The following is a 23,680-nucleotide window of genomic DNA, read 5'->3' on the forward strand; positions in this document are numbered from 1 at the left end:
TCCCAGTTAACTAGCTTCTTCCTAATAGTGGCATAGCTTTCCCTCCCTCTATTAGGCATTCTCCCACAAGGGCCAGGCTTAGCCTGATGGCTAACTTGAAACTTGTATTGTGATAGGACAATGTACCCAGATCAGAGGTTATAGAACTAGTACAAGTTCTACAACTCTGGACAATGAACCACAGACATGGCCTCACTTTTGCTCTTCTTTTGCACTCATTTATCTATTTATTAAATAGTGTATTTACAGAAATAAAATTTTGCACAATAATACTGCCACAAAACAACAAATTTCATAGCACATGTTCATGACGATAATTTCTGATTGGGATTTAGATTTAGGTTGTACCTTGAGTAACCTGTGATACGCTGCCCCTCCACAGATGCTCCGTTTGCGAAGCTCCAGCCATGGTGATTGCTGTTCACAGCCAAACAATTCAAATCCCACTCTGCCCCAATGGCTGGCAGTCCCTCTGGATTGGATACTCCTTCATGATGGTAAGTGTCTGACCATTTGCTTCAACACTGAGTACATTTACAAAATGGGCAGGTTGGGGTTAAATAAGAAAATCTGCAGATGCTGGGATCCTGTGCAGTGCTGGAGAAACCCAACAGGTCACATAGCATCCATAGGAAGTAAAAGGCAGTCAACATTTTGGGCCTGATCCCTTCATCGGGATTCTGAACAAACAGGTATATGCCTGAATGAAAGGGTGTGGGGAAGAGGGAGGTGTGACAGATTACTTTGGGTTTGTATTGTATATAGATATGTTTTTGGAAGATAAATTGGGGAAGGTTTTTTAGTGTAGGTCACATAAAAACACTTCAAAACAGATCTCGTTTAAAATACTGGAGCTCTGCTCAAGCCAGACATTGTGGCACCTGGGAGCCTTTGCAAAAAACTTTGGGGAGTGCCCAAGAGACATCACTAATTGATTGTTGTTTCAAAAAGCAACAGATGAAAGAGATTGGAGGAGTAGTTCGGAGCCACAGGCTGTCTGGGAGTGCAGCTTGCTGTTCTAAGAGGGTCATGTGGTTTTTGCAAGCAGAGAGAGTTGAACAGCTTTTTCTTTGAGAGAGAGAGAGATCAGTTTTGCAGTGCTACAGTCGGCAGCAGCAGATGGGACTGGAACAGGACAAGCTGGCAAGCTTGTGGAAAAACCCCATTTGGAAGATGGGTTGTGAGTGCTTAGTTCATCCTGGTCAAAGCTCTTGTGGTTCATGCAAGAGGAGAGGACTGGCTGTCTAATGTTTCACTTGAAATAAGAGAAACAGAAAGGAACTCTGTGGTGACCTGAAAGAAAGAGGTTATCATCTGAGGGGCCAAGTTTCTTCGGCAAGACACTGACGTGGCTGATTAAAAGGGATCAGTTTGTGTCTAGGAATAACAAATCTCTCTCTGAAAACAGACAAGAGCCTTCCTGAGCAGTAACCATTTACCTTTCAAGCTCCAAATCCTGGTGAACTTCATAAATGTTTAATTCTGTGCACAGTATAAGAATTGCTTGCAACCAGTGAACTTGGAGGAATGATAAATGGGATTGGACTGTGAATTAAAAAACTTTTCTGAACTTACACACACATTACACACACGCGCGCTTAGAATTAGAAGGGGGCTATGTTAGGTTAGTTAATAGTGATAAGTTAAAGTTTGATTCTATTTTCATGTTTAAAGATAATTAAAAACAACTTTTGTTTAAGTAACCATTTGTCTTGGTGAATATCTATTGCTGCTGAGTGTTGGGGTCCTTTGGCCTCATAACAGAGGAAGAAGAAAGGGGAGGAGCACAGGCCAAAAGAGCAGAGGTAATGGGTAGGAGGTAGAGAGAAAGAAACTGAGAGGTAATGAGGGAGAGGGCAGAGGGTGAAAAAAGGTAGCTCTCTGTGGTAGGAGAAGGAAAGTTGGCATCAGTTCCAGACTCCACACACTGACGCAGTGCAGTTAAACCCAAATGTAGGACTGCTTCTGGTTCAAGAAACCCAACCTTTAACGGGATCTTGTAGTCAGGTTGTTGTTAGTTTCCAGCCTATAATTACCTGGTTTATCCTCGCTGTCCTCTTGGATAAAAGTTTACATTCATTCTTCGCCACTCACCTGGCACCTCTTCTATGAGTAATAATTTGAATATTTCTGTCTAACCCCCAATAATCTTGTGTCATGCCTCCCACAACAGCCTACGACACACACCAACAAGTTCTGTTGATTGATCCCACCTTTATGTCTGCTAAGATATCTATTACTTCTCCTTTTTCTTTGGTGCTCTCTCACTTGCGCCCACGTTGTTTTGCCTTTTTGGCGGGAAATCAATTCTGCCCCTTTATTATTCATCACCTAAAAGTTACAAGTACTATATACGTCTACAATTCAGGCCGTTTACACAAAACAGGAGTTAAAAATTGAAACACTATAATCTCTGTCAATACTGGCAAACCTTTTTGGGGGGGGGGGGGGGGAGGAGGAGGGAACCATTCCCGAAGATCCTCCAAACTGCGCTTGAGCATTGAGTGCTCCTTCTCCAGGGATACACAGTCAGTTTGGAGTGCTCTCGGTAGAAGGACAGGCAGTCAGGCCAAGTTGAACCCTCGACTGCCTGCTGCCTAGATCCATGGATGGCCATTTTGGCCAGGCCCATTACCAACCAAACCGATGAGGACAACCCTCGACTGCCCCTTCCAAAAATCAGGAGCATGACTGAAAGGCAGCCAGAACTTGAGAAGCAACCCCTACAAGCATGTGAGAAGGAGCTTCTCCCTCACACACTCAATATCTCCATGAAATGTAGTCACAACCAAGCCACTGAAGTGATAGATGGCTGGTGAGTCTATGAATTGACTCAACCCATGACTAGACCCATCGCCTTCGTGTTTTCTAGGCAAAGTACAGATTTGCACTCCATTTTCACACTCGCTGTAATGGCCAGGGTGCCATCACTCCTCACCAGTGCTTTTGTGCATTTTCTAACCGCAATGTTGGTGTCAAGTATCATGACCACATTCCAGTGATGCGAAAGAATTCCTGGCCACAGGGGTCATTGAAGTCGCTGGTCCAGGGCGACTCCTGTCAGGCCCAGGCATTTCAGAAGATGGTTCTGGCATATTTATGAAAGACAAACAGATTCGACCACTGTATAAAACAAAAGTCCACAAAAGGAGAGGGCAAATCTCACATTCATTGTCATCATGCTAACTCAGTCCTCCTTACAGCACACCATCCCGTATCCCCATGTAGAAACCAGAGACTGTGATGTGAGTCCTTTATCGGGACAATGAGATCGCAGAGCGATGAACAGAAATCCCTAGATGCTTCACAAACTGGTTCCCTGGCAATTAACCAAAGCCTCCTGAACTCCTTGAAGGTGAGCCCAAAGCTTCGAGGTCTTCAAGATGCAATTGAAAAGTCATCAATAATCGATCGTTGAGCTAATCAGTGATGAATTGGCGGTGGAGTCACTGAAGTTAAACTTTTAACACGCATATTAGGGAAAAGATAATAGTTCTGCGGTGGAGTAAATCCACCCTGGCAGACTGCCAGCTGATTGCTCGAACTGCGTAGTTGGAGACAGCAGAGCTTTACTCACAAGCAGCAGACTTCTTCTGAACGACAGGTCTACCTCAGCGTACGCACACTCACACGCACAAAAAACCTCCTTTCAATTCAAACCCCATTTTAATCATTTATTTGTCTCCATCTTCCCAGCAGTGCAGGCGGTGACTTCTGCCCCACTTCTCCCACAGTGTGGCACTCCCTCAATACTGCCCCTCCAAAAGTGTTAACACTCCCTCAGTATTCCCCATCCCAATGTGCGCCGCTCTTGTAATACTTCACTATTGAAGGCTTTGGATTGAGTTGTACGGATCATAAGGATTCTTACTTGTGCACTTTATTGATTTTCTTTTTGTTCTCTCTGTATTGCACAGTCAGTTTGTTTACATTTGTTATCTGTTTGCATTCTTTGTTTTGTTTTTTTAAATTTTTAATTTTTTTAAATTTTTCACACTGTGAACCATATCAACCAAAATACATACAAACATTTCCCTCTTAAATATACACAGTGGCATTTTCTCCCCTTTTATCCCCCCTACCTTCCCGCCCCTGTTCCCACCCCCCTCCAAAACCAATAAACATTCAACATATACAATACAATAAACCCATTAAACAATGTCATCAGACAATGAAAATAAACAAGAAAAATGTGTCATCTACTTTTACCCACTGGATCAAGTCATTTTATCTTCTTATCATTTTAGGGGGTGGAGGTCCGCGGTAGGCCCTCTCTGTTGTGTTCCATCTACGGCTCCCAAATTTGTTCAAATAATGTGACTTTATTTTTTAAATTATATGTTATTTTTTCCAATGGAATACATTTGTTCATTTCCATGTACCATTGCTGTACTCTCAGGCTCTCTTCTGATTTCCAGGTTGACGTTATACATTTTTTTGCTACAGCTAAGGCTATCATAATAAATCTTTTTTGCACTTCATCCAGTTTGAGGCCTAATTCTTTACTTCTTATATTACTTAGAACGATCTCTGGATTTTTTGGTATGTTGCTTTTTGTGATTTTATTTAATACCTGATTTAGATCTTCCCAAAACTTTTTCACTTTCTCACATGCCCAAATTGCATGTACTGTTATTCCCATTTCCTTCTTACAGCGAAAACATCTATCTGATAATGTTGGATCCCTTTTTTTTAAACTTTTGAGGCGTGATATATAATCTGTGTAACCAATTATACTGTATCATGCATAATCTTGTGTTTATTATATTCTTCATAGTTCCAGAATATAACTTTTCCCATGTTTCATTTTTTATCTTTATGTTTAAATATTTTTCCCACTTTTGTTTTGGTTTATAGCTTATTTCATAATTTTCCTTCTCTTACAGCTTGATGTACATGTTTGTTATAAATCTTTTAATTATCATTGTGTCTGTAATCACATATTCAAAACTGCTTCCTTCTGGTAATCTCAGTCTGTTTCCAATTTATCCTTTAAGTAGGCTTTCAGTTGGTGGTATGCAAACATTGTACCATGAGTTATTCCATATTTGTACTTCATTTGTTCCAATGTTAATAAATTATTTCCCAAAAAACAATTTTCTATTCTTTTAATTCCTTTTCTCTCCCATTCTCTAGGTTTATGTAAAATTGATGAATAGAAAACCTGGAAAGAGTGAGAAGCTTGCCTAAGGGAAGAGGGTGGGGGTAGGGCTGGATTAGATAGAGATTTGGGCAGAGCAGTGGTTTTAATCTGGTCAAGTCTGATGTCACCTACCTACAGGATATATAAAGTTAAGATTCCTTATATTGTAATGTAATACATGAAAAATGTAATACACATGATATGCTTCAGCATTGGTCCTCAACCTTTCTCTTTTCACTCACATACCACTTTAAGTATTCCCCATCCCAAGGGATTGCTTAAGGTGGTATGTGAGTGGGAAGGGAAGGTTGAGAATCACTGCTCTAGACCCAATTGTTACTGAAATATTTTGCTTGAGAAAAATAGTCTTTGGCCCATTTCCTTTGGAGTTATGAAACCGTGCAAATAACGAGTCAATAAGGGACGATTAAAACAATGGTTTTCAAACTTTTTCTTTCCACCCAGATCCCTCCTTAAGCAATGCCTTACTAATAACAGAGCACCAAGGGCATAGGGTATACTTAAAGGGGTTTGTGAGTGGAAAGAAAAAGATTGAGACCCACTGGTCTACTGTAAAGCAAACGAAGAGTCACCACGAACATTGCCCGATGCCCCTAACAAAAGGAAAAAAGAGAAGCCAATGAGGGTCCCCTCTGAGACACTGAGAGGCCGTGGATTCACCTCCAGCACTCCTGCAGCCTCTGCAGCTGTGCGCACACCAGCTCAAACCATCCAAGCTCCAGATCCAAACCTCTGATACAATCAGGAAGCTTTCAGCGCCCGAGGCGCAAGAAGCCATTCTTGCCCTCGGCATTCTCTTGAATCCCGGTTCCCATGAGCTAATCTCCAACAGCCCACAGCCTGCGTGGGCTCTTCAGCCACTGAGCTGCTCGCTGATTCACTGCCAAGGTCACCATCCTATAGGAGTCATCTCCTATGTTTCTTCTTCTCAAATGGGGGTGTTCTCTTTTCTGGTGCCCTGCACTGGTCCGCTGCTCTCCGGTGCCAGCAACCTCTCATGATATGCTGCCCAGCACACAAGCCGCCATCTTGGGCACAGACCCCATGGTTGCAGGATCTTTAAAAAATACACAATTGTTCCTTTAACAGGCCATTTAAAGCCTGTGTGGCCCCATCGACATTAAAACTTGGTTTTAGGACCCGGTGGAGCAGTGCTTTGTCTCTGCTCCTTGCACTCCCAGGTCTGCACCAGTGATATAACCACTATTTTTGTTAGGGATTGTCATGGTATTGAGCAACAGGGGGATATTGGGGCACATCTCTAATAGTGGTGACACCAGTGAAGTGAAGAAGCCATTAGATATGCCAGTCTTCATTCACTGAGGCATTGAGTTGTAATGTCCTGTTGCAGCTGTACAAACCATTGGTAAAGCTGCACTTGGAGCATTGTGTCTAGTTTTGGTCGCCACTTTCTAGGAAGGATGCAGAGGTAATAGAGAGTGCAGAAGAGCTTTGCCAGGATGTCTGAAATGGAGCACTGTAGGGTTGGAAATTGGACGGGCTGAGTTTATTCTCACTGAAATGTAGGACGCCGAGGAATGACCTTGATAAAGGTTATACAATTATAAAGGCAAAAACAGGATGAATAGTCCTCTCTTTTTCCCAGAGGAGGCTGGAACTAAAGGGCACAGCTTTCAGGTGAGGGGGAGAATTTTAAAAGTAGATTTGAAGGGTACGTTTTTCGTCCAGAGGGTGGTGATTGTATGGAACAAGGAGTTAGATGCAACTACAATGTTCAAAGGGCATTTGGACAGAGACATGAATGGGAAAGCACCTAATTATAATGGGTCGGGTGTTCAGAGGACCTCCTCGTGGGGTTGTTGGTGGACTTGGCAAACTGGCAATTCATGGGTCGTGGCAGAGGGCGGTTGAGGGTGAGCTGACTGCCTGCCCATCTTTTGGGGTTACGTCCAGGCCTCTGCGGTGTTGGAGCAGGAGCACGTGGTGTCCGAGAGGACGGTGGTTGACATCTGGGAACAGTGCGGGGGATCGCGTGTGTTGCTGAGGATGAAAGTCTTGTCTTAATTTGATGTGAAGTACAATGTAATAGTATGGCAGTAGAGATGACTGCTTCTTGTGGGGTTTTTTGCCATGTTAATGGTGGTTTTTAGTTGAGGCTCAATGTGTTTTTGTGTCTTGTAATGTCGTTTTAAATAAAGTTTGTATGTTCAAAAAGGAATTATGATGGGTGTAGATGGGGTGTCCAGGCATGTAGTGGTACATCACAGCTCCTTGACTCACTGTGGTGCGGGAATCTTTGTGTGATGATTTGCATTGCTTTGGTGTGAGGATCATTAGGGCCTGTTCTTCCTCATCTAGCACACCAGCTCCGGTGCCGAGGGCTCGGGACAGGCTTTATCATCGCCCGGTTCGTGCCTGGAATCCTTCCGCACTGCCCCTTTCATCGAGTGCCACGGCCGGGGAACTTGTAACTACTATGCAAACTCCTACAGCTTCTGGTTGGCCACGGTGGAGACTAAGGAAATGTTCAGGTTTGTGTGACAGAGGTAGGGGCAGCTCCTGGGCCTGACCCAGATGGAGCACGTGTTTCACTGACCTATAATCCTGTGATCTGTGAGCTCTCTGAAGCTGCCTTACCTGACCTGCTCCCAGCTGACAAATGGGAAGCATCTGCTGCATCTGGCAGCAGAGGCTCTTGGTTGGTGTAAAACAAGAACCTCTGACAGCTGGGTTTGATGATGTTCACATGAACAACTGCAGACACAGGCACCTGGAGTAAAACCACACAGCTTTGCTATCTTCCCTCTCCATTCTCCATCCTGATACACCACCCCAGCTGTGGACATTTCCTTCCCTTCTCCCCAGACAGAGAAGATTGTTGCCAGGATTAGGGAAGTGGAGTGAAAAAATTCATCCTGTTTTCATAAATGTAGGAGATTGAGAGGGAATCTTATTGGAGTCAATTTAACCATGAGGAACATAGATAAGGTGAATGGTGATAGTCTGTTTCTTGGAGTGGGAGTATCTAAGGCAAGAGGGTATAACTCTCAGGTGGGATTTAGAAGGGACATGAAGGGCCAGTTTTTCTCTCAGAGGGCAGTGGGCACATGGAATGAGCTGCCAGATGCAGTGATGGAGGCAGATACGTTCACTTCCTTTAAGAAACACATGGATATTGACATAGATGGGAGGAGTCTGAGGCTAATTTAGGCAAGCAAGACAATAGCAGGAGGGCACATTGTTTGGCATGGACAAGCTGGGCCTGTGGAGCTCTTTCCTTGCCAGGGGACTCTATGACTGGAGGCCACAGGTGCTGGAATCTGAAGCCAAACATAATCTGCTGGAAGAACTCATCAGGTGAAGCAGAGGCAGTGGGGGTAAAAGCCTGGTCAGCAATAGAAACGACAACCATTTTTCTCTCACCAAGTTCCTCCAGCACTTTGCATTTTGGGCATAAAGTTGAGAAAACTATATTAGTCACATCCCTCTCTTTTGCCAAGAGTAGGGGAAATCAGTAACCAGAACATAGAGGGGTGGGGAGGTTGGAGATTTAACAGGAATCTCTGGGATTAATGTTTTTTACACATAGGGTAGTGGGTGTCTGGAATATGCTACCAGAAAATGTGGATGAGGCAGGTACTATTGCAATGTTTAAGAAAAAGTTGGATGAACAGATATGTGGATTGAATGGGTTTAGAAGAAGGATGTGGGCAGGTGGGACTAGTGTGGGTGGGTCACCTAACGTGTTACTCTGCCTCTCTCTATACGTGGAAGCACATCACCACTTTCTCTTCAGAAAAGTAGACACACTTACGGTTTCAGGGCATCAAAGCTATTTTTTCATAGCATTGCAAGGTAGGGGACTAGGATGCGTTGTGGGTCAGGTACAGCATTACCACATTCAAGATGCAACAACCAATGTTCAGATAGCTTTTTTTTGGTGCAACATGGATGTAAAGGGCCAAAGGACCGTTCTCGGTGACTCCAATGACCCACTAATTCTCCCTCGGCTACCATGACCAGGCTGGGAGAAGAGGCACCCAGTGGGTTTCTAATCTCTTCTGTGTTGCAGGAAACCGGAATCGGAGACACTGAAGGCAGGGGAACTGCGAACGCGAATAAGCCGCTGTCAAGTCTGCATGAAGAAAACGTAGAGGACTTGGAGCCCTCTCAGCGAGTTAAGTGGCTCACAATCCTCCCGGACTATGGTGCTAATTATAATAAAGCAATATGACAATATCCTGTGTACCTCACCTCTATTATCCCAAAAGAAAGCAAGTGCATAGCAGTAGGAACGGAGAAATGGAAGCGAAAGCTTAATCCTGCATTGTCTTGGTATCCTCCACCCTCAGAACAATGATAGAAGCTTCCCGCTATTGGCATACTAAGTGGCACCTTGTTCATTCAAACAATGCACTGAATATTAACGGAAAATAAATTAGTTTGGCAAAGAGATGGCAGCGAGTTAAAAGGCTGACAAATGGGACGTGGGTTTTGTGGAGGGGGAGGCGCTATTAAGGGGAGCTGACCCTTGGGTGCACAGATGTGATTTATCTGGGATTTGCAGTTATGGGGCAATTGGATTGGGGTAAGAACTGGATCTTCCCAATCTCCAGCCTCTCCCAGAAGCTGATTTGGGGCAGATGCCATTTAACTCGTGCCTGTCTGTTTGCTGTGCCTGTATAATATATACTAAATAGTTTATATTTAAGATATGCTGATTCGTGGCTGTGAAGTTGAACTCAGATGTAAGCGAGGTCAGGTCCTGTGTGACAGAAAGGTATGCTGGTATACAGTGATGTATTAACAGTGGGGGTTCTTGTCTCCACACCATGTAAGAGGGCTGAATTTACAAAGTGCAATATCCCATCAGAAACTCTAGGGCCCGGGGAGGGGGGGGTGAATCTGTGCAATCCATTGCAGCAGATGGCTGGGGAGCCAAAGTCAGTGGGTATATTTAAGATTAGGAAGGGAATCAAGGGTTATGGGGAGAAAGCATTGAAAGGGATAGTAAATCAGTCATGATGGAATGGCGGGGCTGACTTGATGGGCCGAATGGTCCGGTTTCACTCCTATGTCTGATGGTAAATCAGGCTTCATGTTGGCGCTGTTGAGGCTTTGTGACGTCAGCCCTGTTATTTAGTATATATTATGAAATTGTACACTTAAGGGTGCTATGGATTATACACTGTATTTAACCTCTCCTGCTCTCCAATGGCAGAACCTCTGCTGGCTTCCAAACTTCACCATAGCTGCTAACTACCATTTAACTGCATTACTTTAAGAAAGGTTTACTAATACCTGTTTGGGCTCTGCAATGCATTTATCTTCGTACACCAGTGTTCTGTCTGTGCTCAATGGGAATGTTCCTCTGCACAGCTGCCATCCCCCTAAGATGTGGGAATGGAAGGCAGGAACGGAATGGTCCTGAGGGTGATTCTCCCTGGCACGCCCTCACAACAGGAGTGCTTCTGGCAGCAACTCACGTAGCTGGTCTAGTTACACCAGCCCTCGCCCTGGCTTCCACTGGATCCTGCCAATAATGCACACCTAGTGGTGTGTGTGTGCGCGCGCGCACACAGCTTAACGCGGACAGTATCCCGCTTGGTAACTGGAAGCGGATGGCGTTGCTTACTTGAATGCAGTTTCATTGGCTATGGTCTGACAAGATTCAGCTGGTAGATTGTTCCCCAGGGATCTCGTAACCATTTTGGGTGTGTTCCTTAACCTAGCGGGCGCGCTTAAAAATGCCTGCAGTAGTTGTAGCAACGGTCTCAACATGGTGGTGTCAGTACTCGCGAGGGAGGTGCAGAAGGGGATTTTGGAATTTGGTGACAGGATTGTGGGCCTTTGCTCTGATACTGCAGGTGAGGAGGTCCCACCCCCCCCCCCCCTCAAAATGAGATCAGGGCAGGATCCTACAGTTGCCAGGTTATCCTGTTCCAGAACGAATTGCTGCAGGTCTCCCTGCCACAATGTTGTAGCCCCTTCACCTGTGACAATGTTATTCAGGGGATGTGATAACACTGACACACTAATGACTTGACCCTCTGCTCATCTAAGAGTCTTTTCTATATTTTTGTAATTTTTTACTGTTTGTTTCAAAATGCTTCATGTGGCTGTTACTTGCGAGGATGGTTTGATGGCAAACACGCGATGGCGAGGTCATCCCTTCTGGGAGCTGGGTTTTGTGCCGAGTCTGATTCCCCTGGACTCTGTTGTACATTATAAAAAGGATTAAAATGAATAATTTTGTGTTTGGAACAGTGTGTCTGTCTGGACTTCATTTCCTTTGACCTGCCGAGACTCTACCAAGGTTCTCCAACTCAAATCCACGCCCTTACAGGGATGGGGAGCCAGGGGTTTAGGGCGCGACCGTGGACCCATTGGTCGGTGTTCTTGTTTTTGTCTTCTGAAGCCTCTGGATTCCCATTAGATTGTAATGGCATCAGTTCCCACAGGTCAAGTAAGGGACCTTCAGAGTTGAGGGAACACTGGAGGTTGGGGGAACTCACGCAATGGTAGTACTGAGGGAGCACCACCGTGCGAAGGGAAAGATAGTGGGAGCACCATGATGGGAGGTGCCGCTTCGGGAGAGTTGCAGCAAATCTCTGGAAGGCTATTGCTCATTCCTGCCTCGGAGAGATGGGATTCCTGTCAGAACCATAGAGCACGACAGCACAGAAACAGGCCCTTTGGCCCATCTTAATCTCTGCTGAACTGTTATTCTATCCTAATCCCATGGATCTGCACCTAGACCACAGCCTTCCATACCCATCTCATCCATTGCACCTGCCCAATTGTTTATTAACTTTCAAAATTGAGTCCATATTCACCTCTTCATTTGGCAACTCATTCCATTTTGTATTTGGCAACTGATTCTATTTTGTCAGCACTCTTTGCATGAAGAGGTTTCCATATTACCATAACCATATAACCATTTACGGAGCAGAAACAGGCCATGTCAGCCTTTCAAGTCTGCACCAGTTCACTAGAACTCCACTCCGCCAATAACCCTCCAAGCCCCTCACCTCCATGTACACATCCCGCTGCAAAAGGATTCACTCTGCAGGCCTCAGCCGGCTCTCGGGTCTCTCTTCCCGGTCACACTGCTTGCAATGATATCCAAATGCCATTTTCTGTTCAGATGACCAAAACATTTATGTTTCAATTTTCTCATATTCTCATTGCAACAGACGGAGCCGGATGTTCATGGACATGTCCCCTGAATGTTTCCCTTAAACATCTCATCTTTCACCCTTATCCCATGACTTCCACTCAATTTGATGGGAAAAGCCTTCTTTCATTTACTCTAACCCTCATAGTTTCATACACCTCTATCAAACTTGCCCTCATTCTTGGACACTCCAGAGAACAAGGTCCTCACCTGTTTAACATTTCCCTGTAACTCAGTTCCTCAAGTTCCAGAAACATATTGGTAAATCTTCTCTATCTTATGATATTTTTCCTGTAGTTCAGTGACCAAAATGACAATACTCCAAATTTGGCCTCTCTAATATCTTGTACAACTTCACCATACCATCCCAACTCCAATACTTAAATACATTGATTTTGGCCAATATGCCAAAAGCTCTCTTTACATAACTATCTACCTGTCACTACTATCCAGGAACTATGTATCTGTGTTCCCAGATCCCTCTGTTCTACCACTCTCCTCAGTACCCTATCGTTTACCATGTATGTCTCACCTTGGTTGGTCCTCCCAAAGTGCAACACCTCACACATTAAATTCCCAACTGCCATTTTGCAGCCCACTTTCCAGCTGATCTAGACACCTTGCAAAAATTAAAAACCTTCCTCGTTTTCTAGCTATCACTCTTCCCTCAGCATTTCCCGCCCATGGAGTGGCACCTCCTCAGTATTTCCCATTGTGCTTCGGTACTTCTGACAGGAAGGGCTTTCTGTAATCTGTTCCCTTTTAGATATTGAATGCATCAACCCTAGGTATATTGGGGAATTTATGTGTCCTCACAATCTAGCCTCAGTTCACTGCATGACTCTGTGCCAAGACTCACCCAGCCTCAGTTTCATTAAGATAAACTTTTTCTTGAATCCCATTATGAGATTTTGGAAGTGGGTTTTTTGTTTAATCTGGCAAATCTACATCAGAATCATCCTGGTGATGGGTTTAACTGCTGAGCATTGTGCACTTGCAGGCACAATCGCAATCCTGGACTCACCCTGACACCTGTTGTCAGGAGGCTACCTCTGCAACTTGCACACAGAAGCCCATTGCATTCAACCCACAGAGCTTGTGCTGGTTTATGAGTCTCCCATCAGTCCTAGAGTCCCCTGCTCTCTCCTTATGCGATTCCTCTTTTTTTCCAACTGTTGTCTGAAAGTTTCTGTTGAACCTATTTTCCTGCCAAATCTCAGCAACTCACTGCTTAACACCATTCCCCCTCTCTCGGCAACCACCATCCCATCCCTGGAAACAGTTTCTTCTGACACCAGCAACATCCCTACTGCTTTTGAACCCCTATATTAAATTTCGCTTTAACCTTCTCGGCACCAGGATCAGCCTCAGATTCTCCATTAACTGAATCCTGTTTCGTGTGAACCAGTTCCCAAAAAATTACTCCTGCCACACTGAGACAGTTCCACACATACTGCCCCTCCCACAGTGTGAAACTCCCTCCGTGGCTCCTTGTTACATGGAATGAGCCGGACCAATGAGCACCGATGATCTGAATCTCACACTTGCAATCTGCGTGTGGTGATCATATACGGTGTTGACAGAGAACGCAGTGATCAATAGGAAATCACTACAGACTGTGATCCTGAAACTAAACAAATCTATATGTAAAACAGTTAACCAATACTCTGAACACACACACAAACTGTTACATTTTCATTAAGTCATTAAGTGAAGGTCCTTTCCATACATGTTGTAATTACCATACAATATAAACTGTGGAGATATAACAAAGTATTGTATACAAGTTGCATCTGAAAAGCATTCAGCTGAGCCAATCCTTGAGATCAACGTGCAGATATTTTGATGAGTATCCCTGCCCACCAAATCCTGCCCAGTGTTAATCTTCACCCTCCTCACTCAGCTTACCAGCTAAGTGGGCATGCTTTCCATGTTGCCTGTAATTAAACAGGTGCCCACACAATTAGAGATGGAGCCTGCAAAGATGCGAACCTGGTCAGACACGAGGGCACTTCACTGCCAATCTCTGTTTTACTTCTCCTCCCCCACCTCCCAGCAAGACAAAGAGAAAAGTGCAGTCAGTGGAGAACAGGAAACTAGTTGGAGACATCCAGGACCTACAGTATCACTGGTGTGGCAAATTCTGAGGTTGAGGGCACTGCCTCTCTTGCCTAAGTTGCTGCAGACGGCATAGGGCAGGAGTGGGATCTGATGTCATTGTTCTTGTCCACAGCCTCATCCAGGTCCAGGTTGTGGTTGTTGATGCGGACATCCAGGCAGCCCTGGTAGAAAGCAGTCACGGGCGCGGCTGTTATGGGAACATCTGGAAACAAAATATCAAGAGATTGGCATTAACAATTCCATGCAGCAGCATTGTGCTGTGAGCACCAGGCCAGGATGAAACACTTCGTGCTTGACCAAAGTGGAGGGGTGGGTCAGTACGTTTGCAGATGGTTGGAGATGTTGTGGATAGTGCAAAAGTTTGTCATGGATTACAACAGGATATGGACAGAATGGGTAGAGAAGTGGCAGATAAAGTTCAATCAGGATAAATGTGAATGGATGCACTTTTGAAGGTCAAACTAAAGCAAAGCATGTGGTTGCTAGAAGGATTCTAAACAGTGTGGAGGAACAGAGATCTTGGGGTCCCAGTCCATAGATCCCTTGATGCTATCATTCAAGTTGACAGGGTGGTTAAGAAGGCGTATGGTGTCTTGGCCCTCACTAGTCCGAGAAATTGGTTCAAGAGCCCTGAGGAAACCTTGCAGCTCTACAACACTCTGGTTAAACCACACTTGGAAGTACTGCCTTCAGTTCTGGGCACCCTATGGAGAGGGTGCAAACGAGCTTTAACAGAATGTTATCTGGATTGGAGAAAGTGTCTTATGAAGTAAGGCTTTTCTCTTTGGAGTGACGGAGGATGAAAGGTGCCTTAATAGAGGTATAAAAGATTATGAGGGTTTAAATCGGGTATGCAGCCAGCATCTTTTTCCCAGGGCAATAATAGCAAACACCAGAGGACATTGGTTGAAGGTGAGGGGAGGAAAGTTTAGGGGAGATGACAGAGGTGCATCTTTTTTACTTAGAGAGTGGTGGGCGCCTGGAATGCTTTGCCAGAGGTGGTAGTGGACGCTGGTACATTAGGGATATTGAAATTTCTTGGATAGGCACATGGATGTAAGAAAAATAGAGGGTTATGCGTGTGAGGTATGGAAAAATTAAATTGTTGTGGAGGGTTCCAGAGTATTGGGAAACAATTGCCACAAAGTCCAGAATTGTTTCTCCTAGGAAATATTGTGGACAGAAGACCTAAAATGAAGATGTTCAAGTAACAATTAGAATTTCTTAAAGTTGTATTGGCAGTAGCCAGGAAATGTGCTGCGGTTACTTGGAAGTCTGACTCCCTTCTGGACATGGGCTGATGGAATGTGGAAATGCAGTGGTGTTCCCCTGGAGAAAATTACTTGTAATCTATGGCAGTCATATTTGCATAATGTATGGTTGAATATTTAAGATTCTTATTCCGTCCCTGAGTTTTACGTCCTTGTTCTTTCCCTTATTTCAGGCCCAGGCATGAAGAATTAGATCTTTTGAAATGGATCCCAAACCCCGACAGTTCCTTCTTCTTTCTTTCCTCTTTTCCTGCTTCTCTCCCTTTTATTCACTCACTTTTTCTTTCTCTCTACTTTCTACCTTGGGGTTTTATTTGGGAGGGGAGGAGGGATGTTTAGAAATATGGTCGACTTGTATCATTGATTTTTTTTTCCATTTCATTTCGTGTATTTGCAATGGTTAATTCTTGATACTTGTTTGACCACCAAAGTAAAATATTTTTAAAAAAACAAGGTTTCCAGAGGTTGGCAGAAAATTGTGGACTGAAGGGCCTGTAACTCTACTGCTTTAATGTGTGTTCTAAGTGGACATTACTCAACACTCAGACAATAGCCCTGGTTATTCATCTTTCAGAAAATAGCTGACTGCCTCTAGCACAGTACCGGTTACTGTGCAACATATTCATTTGCTCACCAAAACCCTGGAAATACCTGCAGCCAGGAGGGACTCCAAATTGTCCTTTTATATCAATTGGTGCCTCCTTTACTTTGATTTGCCAGAGGAATGAAAGGATCCTGCGTAGTGGTACCAGCTGAAGTGCAAAGACCTCACATGGCAGTGGAAGGATTGTGACAGGAAAGTGATGACTTTTCCATCTTGACCCAGCCTTGCTGGATTTACATGAAGCTTTGAGCAGATTAGAGGTGCAGAAGTTTTACCTGGTACTCCACCCAAATAGGTCAACACCGATCCATGCATGTAGCGGTCTAGAGTGCTAAGACGCTCTGCAAGCTGTGACGTCTCCAGAGGACTGCTGGCCATCACACCCATCGACTTTAAGATGATCCACCCCTCTGCGGCAGAGAGCTGGATGGCTGTCTTGTCACCGGCGCACAGTGGTGACAAGTCCAGTTGGTAAGCCACCACATTCTCAATAGCCAACACTACACCCTGAAGAGATGAGGAACAAGTGACAATCATGCAGGAGAAGTATAACAGCCTTGTCAGGCATGGTTAGCGTACTGGTTAATGCCATCCTATTACAGTTCCGGGGACCCAGGCTCCAATCCAACCCTGCCTCTAATGAGTTTGAATGTGGGTTTCCTACAGGAGCTCCCAGTTCCTCCCACCCTCCAAAAATATACGGGGTCGGCCAGTTAATTGGGTGGCATTTGTTTCTACCATGTTGTATTGCTAAAAAAATACATAAATTAGTCCTGTTGATCATTTGCACAGTCGTGCCTTTGATAACCTGGGCCACTGAGTGCGGGTTTCATGGGCTGGCAGGGCAGGGCCTACTACTGTGCTGTACCATTAAAATTCACATTACATTAAAAGTTTGGTCAGTGGGTTTTAAAAGCACCTGAAATGGGGAGAGGCTCAGGAATGTTCCAGAACCAGGAGGGGACTGACAGTGGGGGAGTGATTGAATTCATGGACATAAAGGACATGAAGGAGGAGACAGAGTTTTCAGGGGAGTTCTCAGGTGGAGATGGACACAACAGAGAATTTGAGAAAGGAGGTCAAGGGTGTTTACGTTCATGAGGAAGTGCTTGGGCCAATGGTTGCCAGGGTGCTGGGTAAAAGGACAGTTTGTTAGAACTTGCAGGGTTCAGATTTAGGAGTCTTGTAACTGTTGCATGGATGGACAAGCCCCTAACCCTCCTTATCAGTTCAACAGCACAGAATGGCTATACAAGGCACAAGGGCCATAGACTCACTTCAAACCAGCACTGCATGAGGGATGGGCCCTTGTCCAGGACTCACACTAATTGCAAAAGCTAATAGATATAATGCATACTGCAGAGAGAACATTCGTTTTCAAAATCAGTGTGTTCCTGTCTGAACATATCCCTTCCCAACCAATCCATTCACTCTGATTCCTTACTAATTACAGCCTCAAACCATGTCCAAAAACCTCTCAGGGAGATACAATTTCTCATTATCTCAGGTTGGACCTTTATTGTAGGTGTTACAGAGTTCTGTGTTGTGTATTGACCTATGTGTTGTGTGGTTTTATGTTAAAAAGTGACAGTTTGCCTTAGAGAGCCAAGGTGAAGGTGGACTGCTGAGAGAGTGGGAGACGGACTGAGCATGTGCAGAAAATGATCAAAAAATTTCTGGACTTGGACAATAAACCACCACTGGGTGGTGCTGTGGAGTGGAAGGAGGCCCAGAGCAGGAGTCATGGTCTGGAGGACAGTTTAGAATGTTGGGATTTCAAAAAAGGATGAACATTCCAAAAGCAGCCAGAAGGATCTGGACCAAGCCAGTGGTTCCTCTCTCTGCAAGCAACACAAGACAACTTCGAATTTTGTGCTCTCTCTCTCTCTCAAAGATCTTTGGCTTCAATTTACTAAACAAACTGAATTTTGTTTATGATCTTTGCTTCATTTAAGATCGAAGTTTTGTGAGTCTTGTGTGTTTGTTTTGTGTCTAAATTTTTTTTGTGGGCTGGTTGAAAGTGTAGCTTAGACTTTGATCATGTATGTTATATTTAGGCTGGGGAATTTATTAGTTTTACACTGTTATAGAAATTTGCATAGTAACCAGTGGGCATTGTTATAAAAGGGGGGATTTTGAATTAAAGTTTGAAGGTGATTTTTTGTTCATAAAGTAATTGTTCATCTTTACCCCTATGTGATATGCCTTCTTTGTGGTTGCTGGTTTGATCTTGTAACATAATTTGGGGACATCGTCCGGGATCACACCAATTTGGAAGCTTTAGGGACGATTGACTTGTGCTTAGTTATGAGTTGTCTGAGTTTGACTCAACCTCCAGCTTGAAATTAAAAATAAACGGTGAGTATATAAATCACCAGCAGAAAAACCAGCAACTATGAATATTGACCAGTTCATAGCGAACCCTTCAGTGGTTAATTTAAAAATGGCTAAAAAGTCAGAACTGATGGTTATAGTTCGCAAGTTAAAACTTCTTACAGTAAGAACTGGGATGAAATAAAAGGAAATTGCCTGAAAGATTGTTAAGCACTATGTAGGAAAGGGGTTATTTGAAGAAGCTGCATTAGAACAGTTTCCAAAGGAGAAAACTTGAGGAAGTACAGTTGGCTTTGAGAAAACTAGAGAAAAAAGAGAGGCAGAAAGGAAAGCCGAACGGGAAGCAGTAAGGCAGACAGAAATGGAGGAAAGGGTAGCCACAAGGGAGGAGAGAGAAAAAGAATGGAAGCATGAGCTAGAACTAGCTAAATTAAAGCTGACCCTAATGCAAGGAGAGGGAGAAGCCCAAAACTCACATGCTGGTCAGAAAGAGAGGTTTCTAGTCAGTACAGAAGTGAGGTTAGTTCCTCCATTTGAGGAAGCTGAAATAGAACTATTTTCAGCATTTTGAGAAAGTAGCTGTAAATTTAAAATGGCCACCAGACCAGTGGTCACTCCTGCTGCAAAGTGTTCTTAAAAGGAAAGCCCAACAGTGGTACTCGTGTCTCACTGTACAACAAGCAGCTGATTATGAATTTGTAAAGCAAGCTATACTCCAATCTTATGAACTAGTCCCAGAGGCTTATAGACAAAAGTTCAGGAATTTAAAAAAAGCAGCAACCCAATCTTACCTGGATTTTGCTGATAGCAAGGTTTTGTGTTTTGATTGGTGGTGTGCCGCAATGAAAGTAGAAAATAACTTTGATTTATTGAGGGAAATCATTCTGATTGAGGAGATTAAAAATTGTGTTCCTGACAATATTCAAGTGTACTTGGCAGAGAAAAATATTAAAACTTGGCAAAAATTGGCTAAATTCGCAGAGGAATATGCTTTAACCCACAAGTCTAAGTGGACACCAGGGAAAACCTTTCAAAGGAATACTGCTGATAATCCAGGTAGAGTAGAAAGAAAATCTAGAAGTGAGGTTAAAGGAAGAGAGGAAGAGAAATGGGTGAAGGAAAAATTTTCGAATGTTATTTGCCACTATTGCAAGAAGCCAGGGCACATAATAGCAAATTGTCCTGTACTGAAAAGGAAGAAAGAGAAAGGGGTGGTACCAACTGTCTGTGTTCAGAGTGAGAAAGTTTAGGATATTTTTAAACCATTCATGACTGAAGGTTTCATTTCAGTTAAAGAAAGATCCAATCAAGTGCCAGTTAAAATCTTGCAGGATACTGGAGCAGCCCAATCACTTGTATTAAGCAACGTTTTGAATTTTGGTGAGGAGACCAATACTGGAGATGCGAATTTAATTTGCTTCAGTTTACCAAACAAACTCAGTTGAGATTGAAGTTTTGAGTCTTGTGTGTTTTGTGTCTAAGTTTTTATGTGGGCTGGTTGGAAATATAACTTAGACTTTAATTACATATGTTATATTTAGGCCGTGGAATTTATTAGTTTTACACTGTTATAGAAATTTGCATAGTAACCAGTGGGCATTGTTATAAAAGGGGGATTTTGAATTAAAGTTTGAAGGTGAATTTTTGTTAAAGTAATTGTTCATCTTTACCCCTGTGTGATATGCCCCCTTTGTGGTTGCTGGTTTGATCTTGTAACATAAGAACATACCCATGCCTTTCAAGATCTTGTCAGATTCAACCAGATGCTTCACGACAGATGAATCAGTACAGGCCCACTAGCCTCACAATGGAGGATCATCACAGGTCCTCTAGACTTACACTGATGAATCATTACGGGTCCACTGGACTTACATTGGTGAATCAGTACGGGTCCACTGGACTTACACTGGTGAATCAGTACGGGTCCACTGGACTTACACTGATGAATCAGTACGGGTCCACTGGACTTACATTGATGAATCAGTACGGGTCCACTGGACTTACATTGGTGAATCAGTACGGGTCCACTGGACTTACATTGGTGAATCAGTACGGGTCCACTGGACTTACATTGGTGAATCAGTACGGGTCCACTGGACTTACATTGGTGAATCAGTACGGGTCCACTGGACTCACATTGGTGAATCAGTACGGGTCCACTGGACTCACATTGGTGAATCAGTACGGGTCCACTGGACTTACATTGGTGAATCAGTACGGGTCCACTGGACTTACATTGGTGAATCAGTACGGGTCCACTGGACTCACATTGGTGAATCAGTACGGGTCCACTGGACTTACATTGGTGAATCAGTATGGGTCCACTGGACTCACAATGGTGAATCAGTACGGGTCCACTGGACTCACATTGGTGAATCAGTACGGGTCCACTGGACTTACATTGGTGAATCAGTACGGGTCCACTGGACTCACATTGGTGAATCAGTACGGGTCCACTGGACATACATTGGTGAATCAGTACAGGTCCACTGGACATACATTGGTGAATCAGTACGGGTCCACTGGACTCACATTGGTGAATCAGTACGGGTCCACTGGACTTACATTGGTGAATCAGTACGGATCCACTGGACTTACATTGGTGAATCAGTACGGGTTCACTGGACTTACATTGGTGAATCAGTACGGATCCACTGGACTTACATTGGTGAATCAGTACGGGTTCACTGGACTTACATTGGTGAATCAGTACGGATCCACTGGACTCACATTGGCGAATCAGTACGGATCCACTGGACTTACATTGGTGAATCAGTACGGGTTCACTGGACTCACATTGGTGAATCAGTACGGGTCCACTGGACTCACAATGGTGAATCAGTACGGATCCACTGGACTCACATTGGTGAATCAGTACGGGTCCACTGGACTTACATTGGTGAATCAGTACGGGTTCACTGGACTTACATTGGTGAATCAGTACGGGTCCACTGGACTCACAATGGTGAATCAGTACGGGTCCACTGGTCTCACATTGGTGAATCAGTACGGGTCCACAGGACTTACATTGGTGAATCAGTACGGGTTCACTGGACTCACATTGGTGAATCAGTACGGGTTCACTGGACTTACATTGGTGAATCAGTACGGATCCACTGGACTCACATTGGTGAATCAGTACGGATCCACTGGACTTACATTGGTGAATCAGTACTGGTTCACTGGACTTACATTGGTGAATCAGTACGGGTCCACTGGACTCACAATGGTGAATCAGTACGGATCCACTGGACTCACATTGGTGAATCAGTACGGGTCCACTGGACTTACATTGGTGAATCAGTACGGGTTCACTGGACTTACATTGGTGAATCAGTACGGGTTCACTGGACTTACATTGGTGATTCAGTACGGATCCACTGGACTTACATTGGTGAATCAGTACGGGTTCACTGGACTTACATTGGTGAATCAGTACGGATCCACTGGACTCACATTGGTGAATCAGTACGGATCCACTGGACTTACATTGGTGAATCAGTACGGGTTCACTGGACTTACTTTGGTGAATCAGTACGGATCCACTGGACTCACATTGGTGAATCAGTACGGATCCACTGGACTTACATTGGTGAATCAGTACGGGTTCACCGGACTTACATTGGTGAATCAGTACGGGTTCACTGGACTTACATTGGTGAATCAGTACGGATCCACTGGACTCACATTGGTGAATCAGTACGGATCCACTGGACTTACATTGGTGAATCAGTACGGGTTCACTGGACTTACATTGGTGAATCAGTACGGATCCACTGGACTCACATTGGTGAATCAGTACGGATCCACTGGACTTACATTGGTGAATCAGTACGGGTTCACCGGACTTACATTGGTGAATCAGTACGGGTTCACTGGACTTACATTGGTGAATCAGTACGGATCCACTGGACTCACATTGGTGAATCAGTACGGATCCACTGGACTTACATTGGTGAATCAGTACGGGTTCACTGGACTTACATTGGTGAATCAGTACGGATCCACTGGACTCACATTGGTGAATCAGTACGGATCCACTGGACTTACATTGGTGAATCAGTACTGGTTCACTGGACTTACATTGGTGAATCAGTACGGGTTCACTGGACTCACAATGGTGAATCAGTACGGATCAACTGGACTCACATTGGTGAATCAGTACGGGTCCACTGGACTTACATTGGTGAATCAGTACGGGTCCACTGGACTCACATTGGTGAATCAGTACGGGTCCACTGGACTCACATTGGTGAATCAGTACGGATCCACTGGACTTACATTGGTGAATCAGTACGGGTTCACTGGACTTACATTGGTGAATCAGTACGGATCCACTGGACTTACATTGGTGAATCAGTACGGGTTCACTGGACTTACATTGGTGAATCAGTACGGATCCACTGGACTCACATTGGCGAATCAGTACGGATCCACTGGACTTACATTGGTGAATCAGTACGGGTTCACTGGACTTACATTGGTGAATCAGTACGGGTCCACTGGACTCACATTGGTGAATCAGTACGGGTCCACTGGACTTACATTGGTGAATCAGTGCGGGTTCACTGGACTTACATTGGTGAATCATTGCGGGTCCACTGGACTCACAATGGTGAATCAGTACGGGTCCACTGGTCTCACATTGGTGAATCAGTACGGGTCCACTGGACTTACATTGGTGAATCAGTACGGGTCCACTGGACTCACATTGGTGAATCAGTACGGGTTCACTGGACTTACATTGGTGAATCAGTACGGATCCACTGGACTCACATTGGTGAATCAGTACGGATCCACTGGACTTACATTGGTGAATCAGTACGGGTTCACTGGACTTACATTGGTGAATCAGTACGGGTTCACTGGACTTACATTGGTGAATCAGTACGGATCCACTGGACTTACATTGGTGAATCAGTACGGGTTCACTGGACTTACATTGGTGAATCAGTACGGATCCACTGGACTCACATTGGTGAATCAGTACAGATCCACTGGACTTACATTGGTGAATCAGTACGGGTTCACTGGACTTACATTGGTGA

The 23,680-nt window shown here is 44.3% G+C and overlaps 2 protein-coding genes across 3 annotated transcripts in view; one reads left to right on the forward strand and one right to left on the reverse strand.

Annotated features, from left to right (window-relative positions):
- Positions 1-11,389, forward strand: part of LOC138739044 (collagen alpha-1(IV) chain-like) — a 163,400-nt gene extending 152,011 nt beyond the window's left edge. Inside the window, exons 50-52 of the mRNA XM_069890427.1 lie at positions 383-497; positions 7,484-7,656; positions 9,198-11,389. Coding sequence (XP_069746528.1) covers positions 383-497; positions 7,484-7,656; positions 9,198-9,279 — 370 coding nt within the window. The 3' untranslated portion in view covers positions 9,280-11,389. The remainder of the gene's footprint in view (positions 1-382; positions 498-7,483; positions 7,657-9,197) is intronic.
- Positions 11,390-13,984: 2,595 nt separating this feature from the next.
- The window catches only part of LOC138739045 (growth arrest-specific protein 6-like), a 56,330-nt gene continuing 46,634 nt past the window's right edge, over positions 13,985-23,680 (reverse strand). For both annotated transcript variants that reach the window (XM_069890430.1, XM_069890429.1), the window contains exons 14-15: positions 16,574-16,805; positions 13,985-14,625 (exon numbers count right to left, since the gene is read on the reverse strand). In XM_069890430.1, the coding sequence (XP_069746531.1) occupies positions 14,474-14,625; positions 16,574-16,805 (384 nt within the window). In that variant the 3' untranslated portion in view covers positions 13,985-14,473. The remainder of the gene's footprint in view (positions 14,626-16,573; positions 16,806-23,680) is intronic.

This window comes from Narcine bancroftii, chromosome 7 (assembly GCF_036971445.1).
Source record: "Narcine bancroftii isolate sNarBan1 chromosome 7, sNarBan1.hap1, whole genome shotgun sequence".
Lineage (NCBI taxonomy): Eukaryota > Metazoa > Chordata > Chondrichthyes > Torpediniformes > Narcinidae > Narcine > Narcine bancroftii.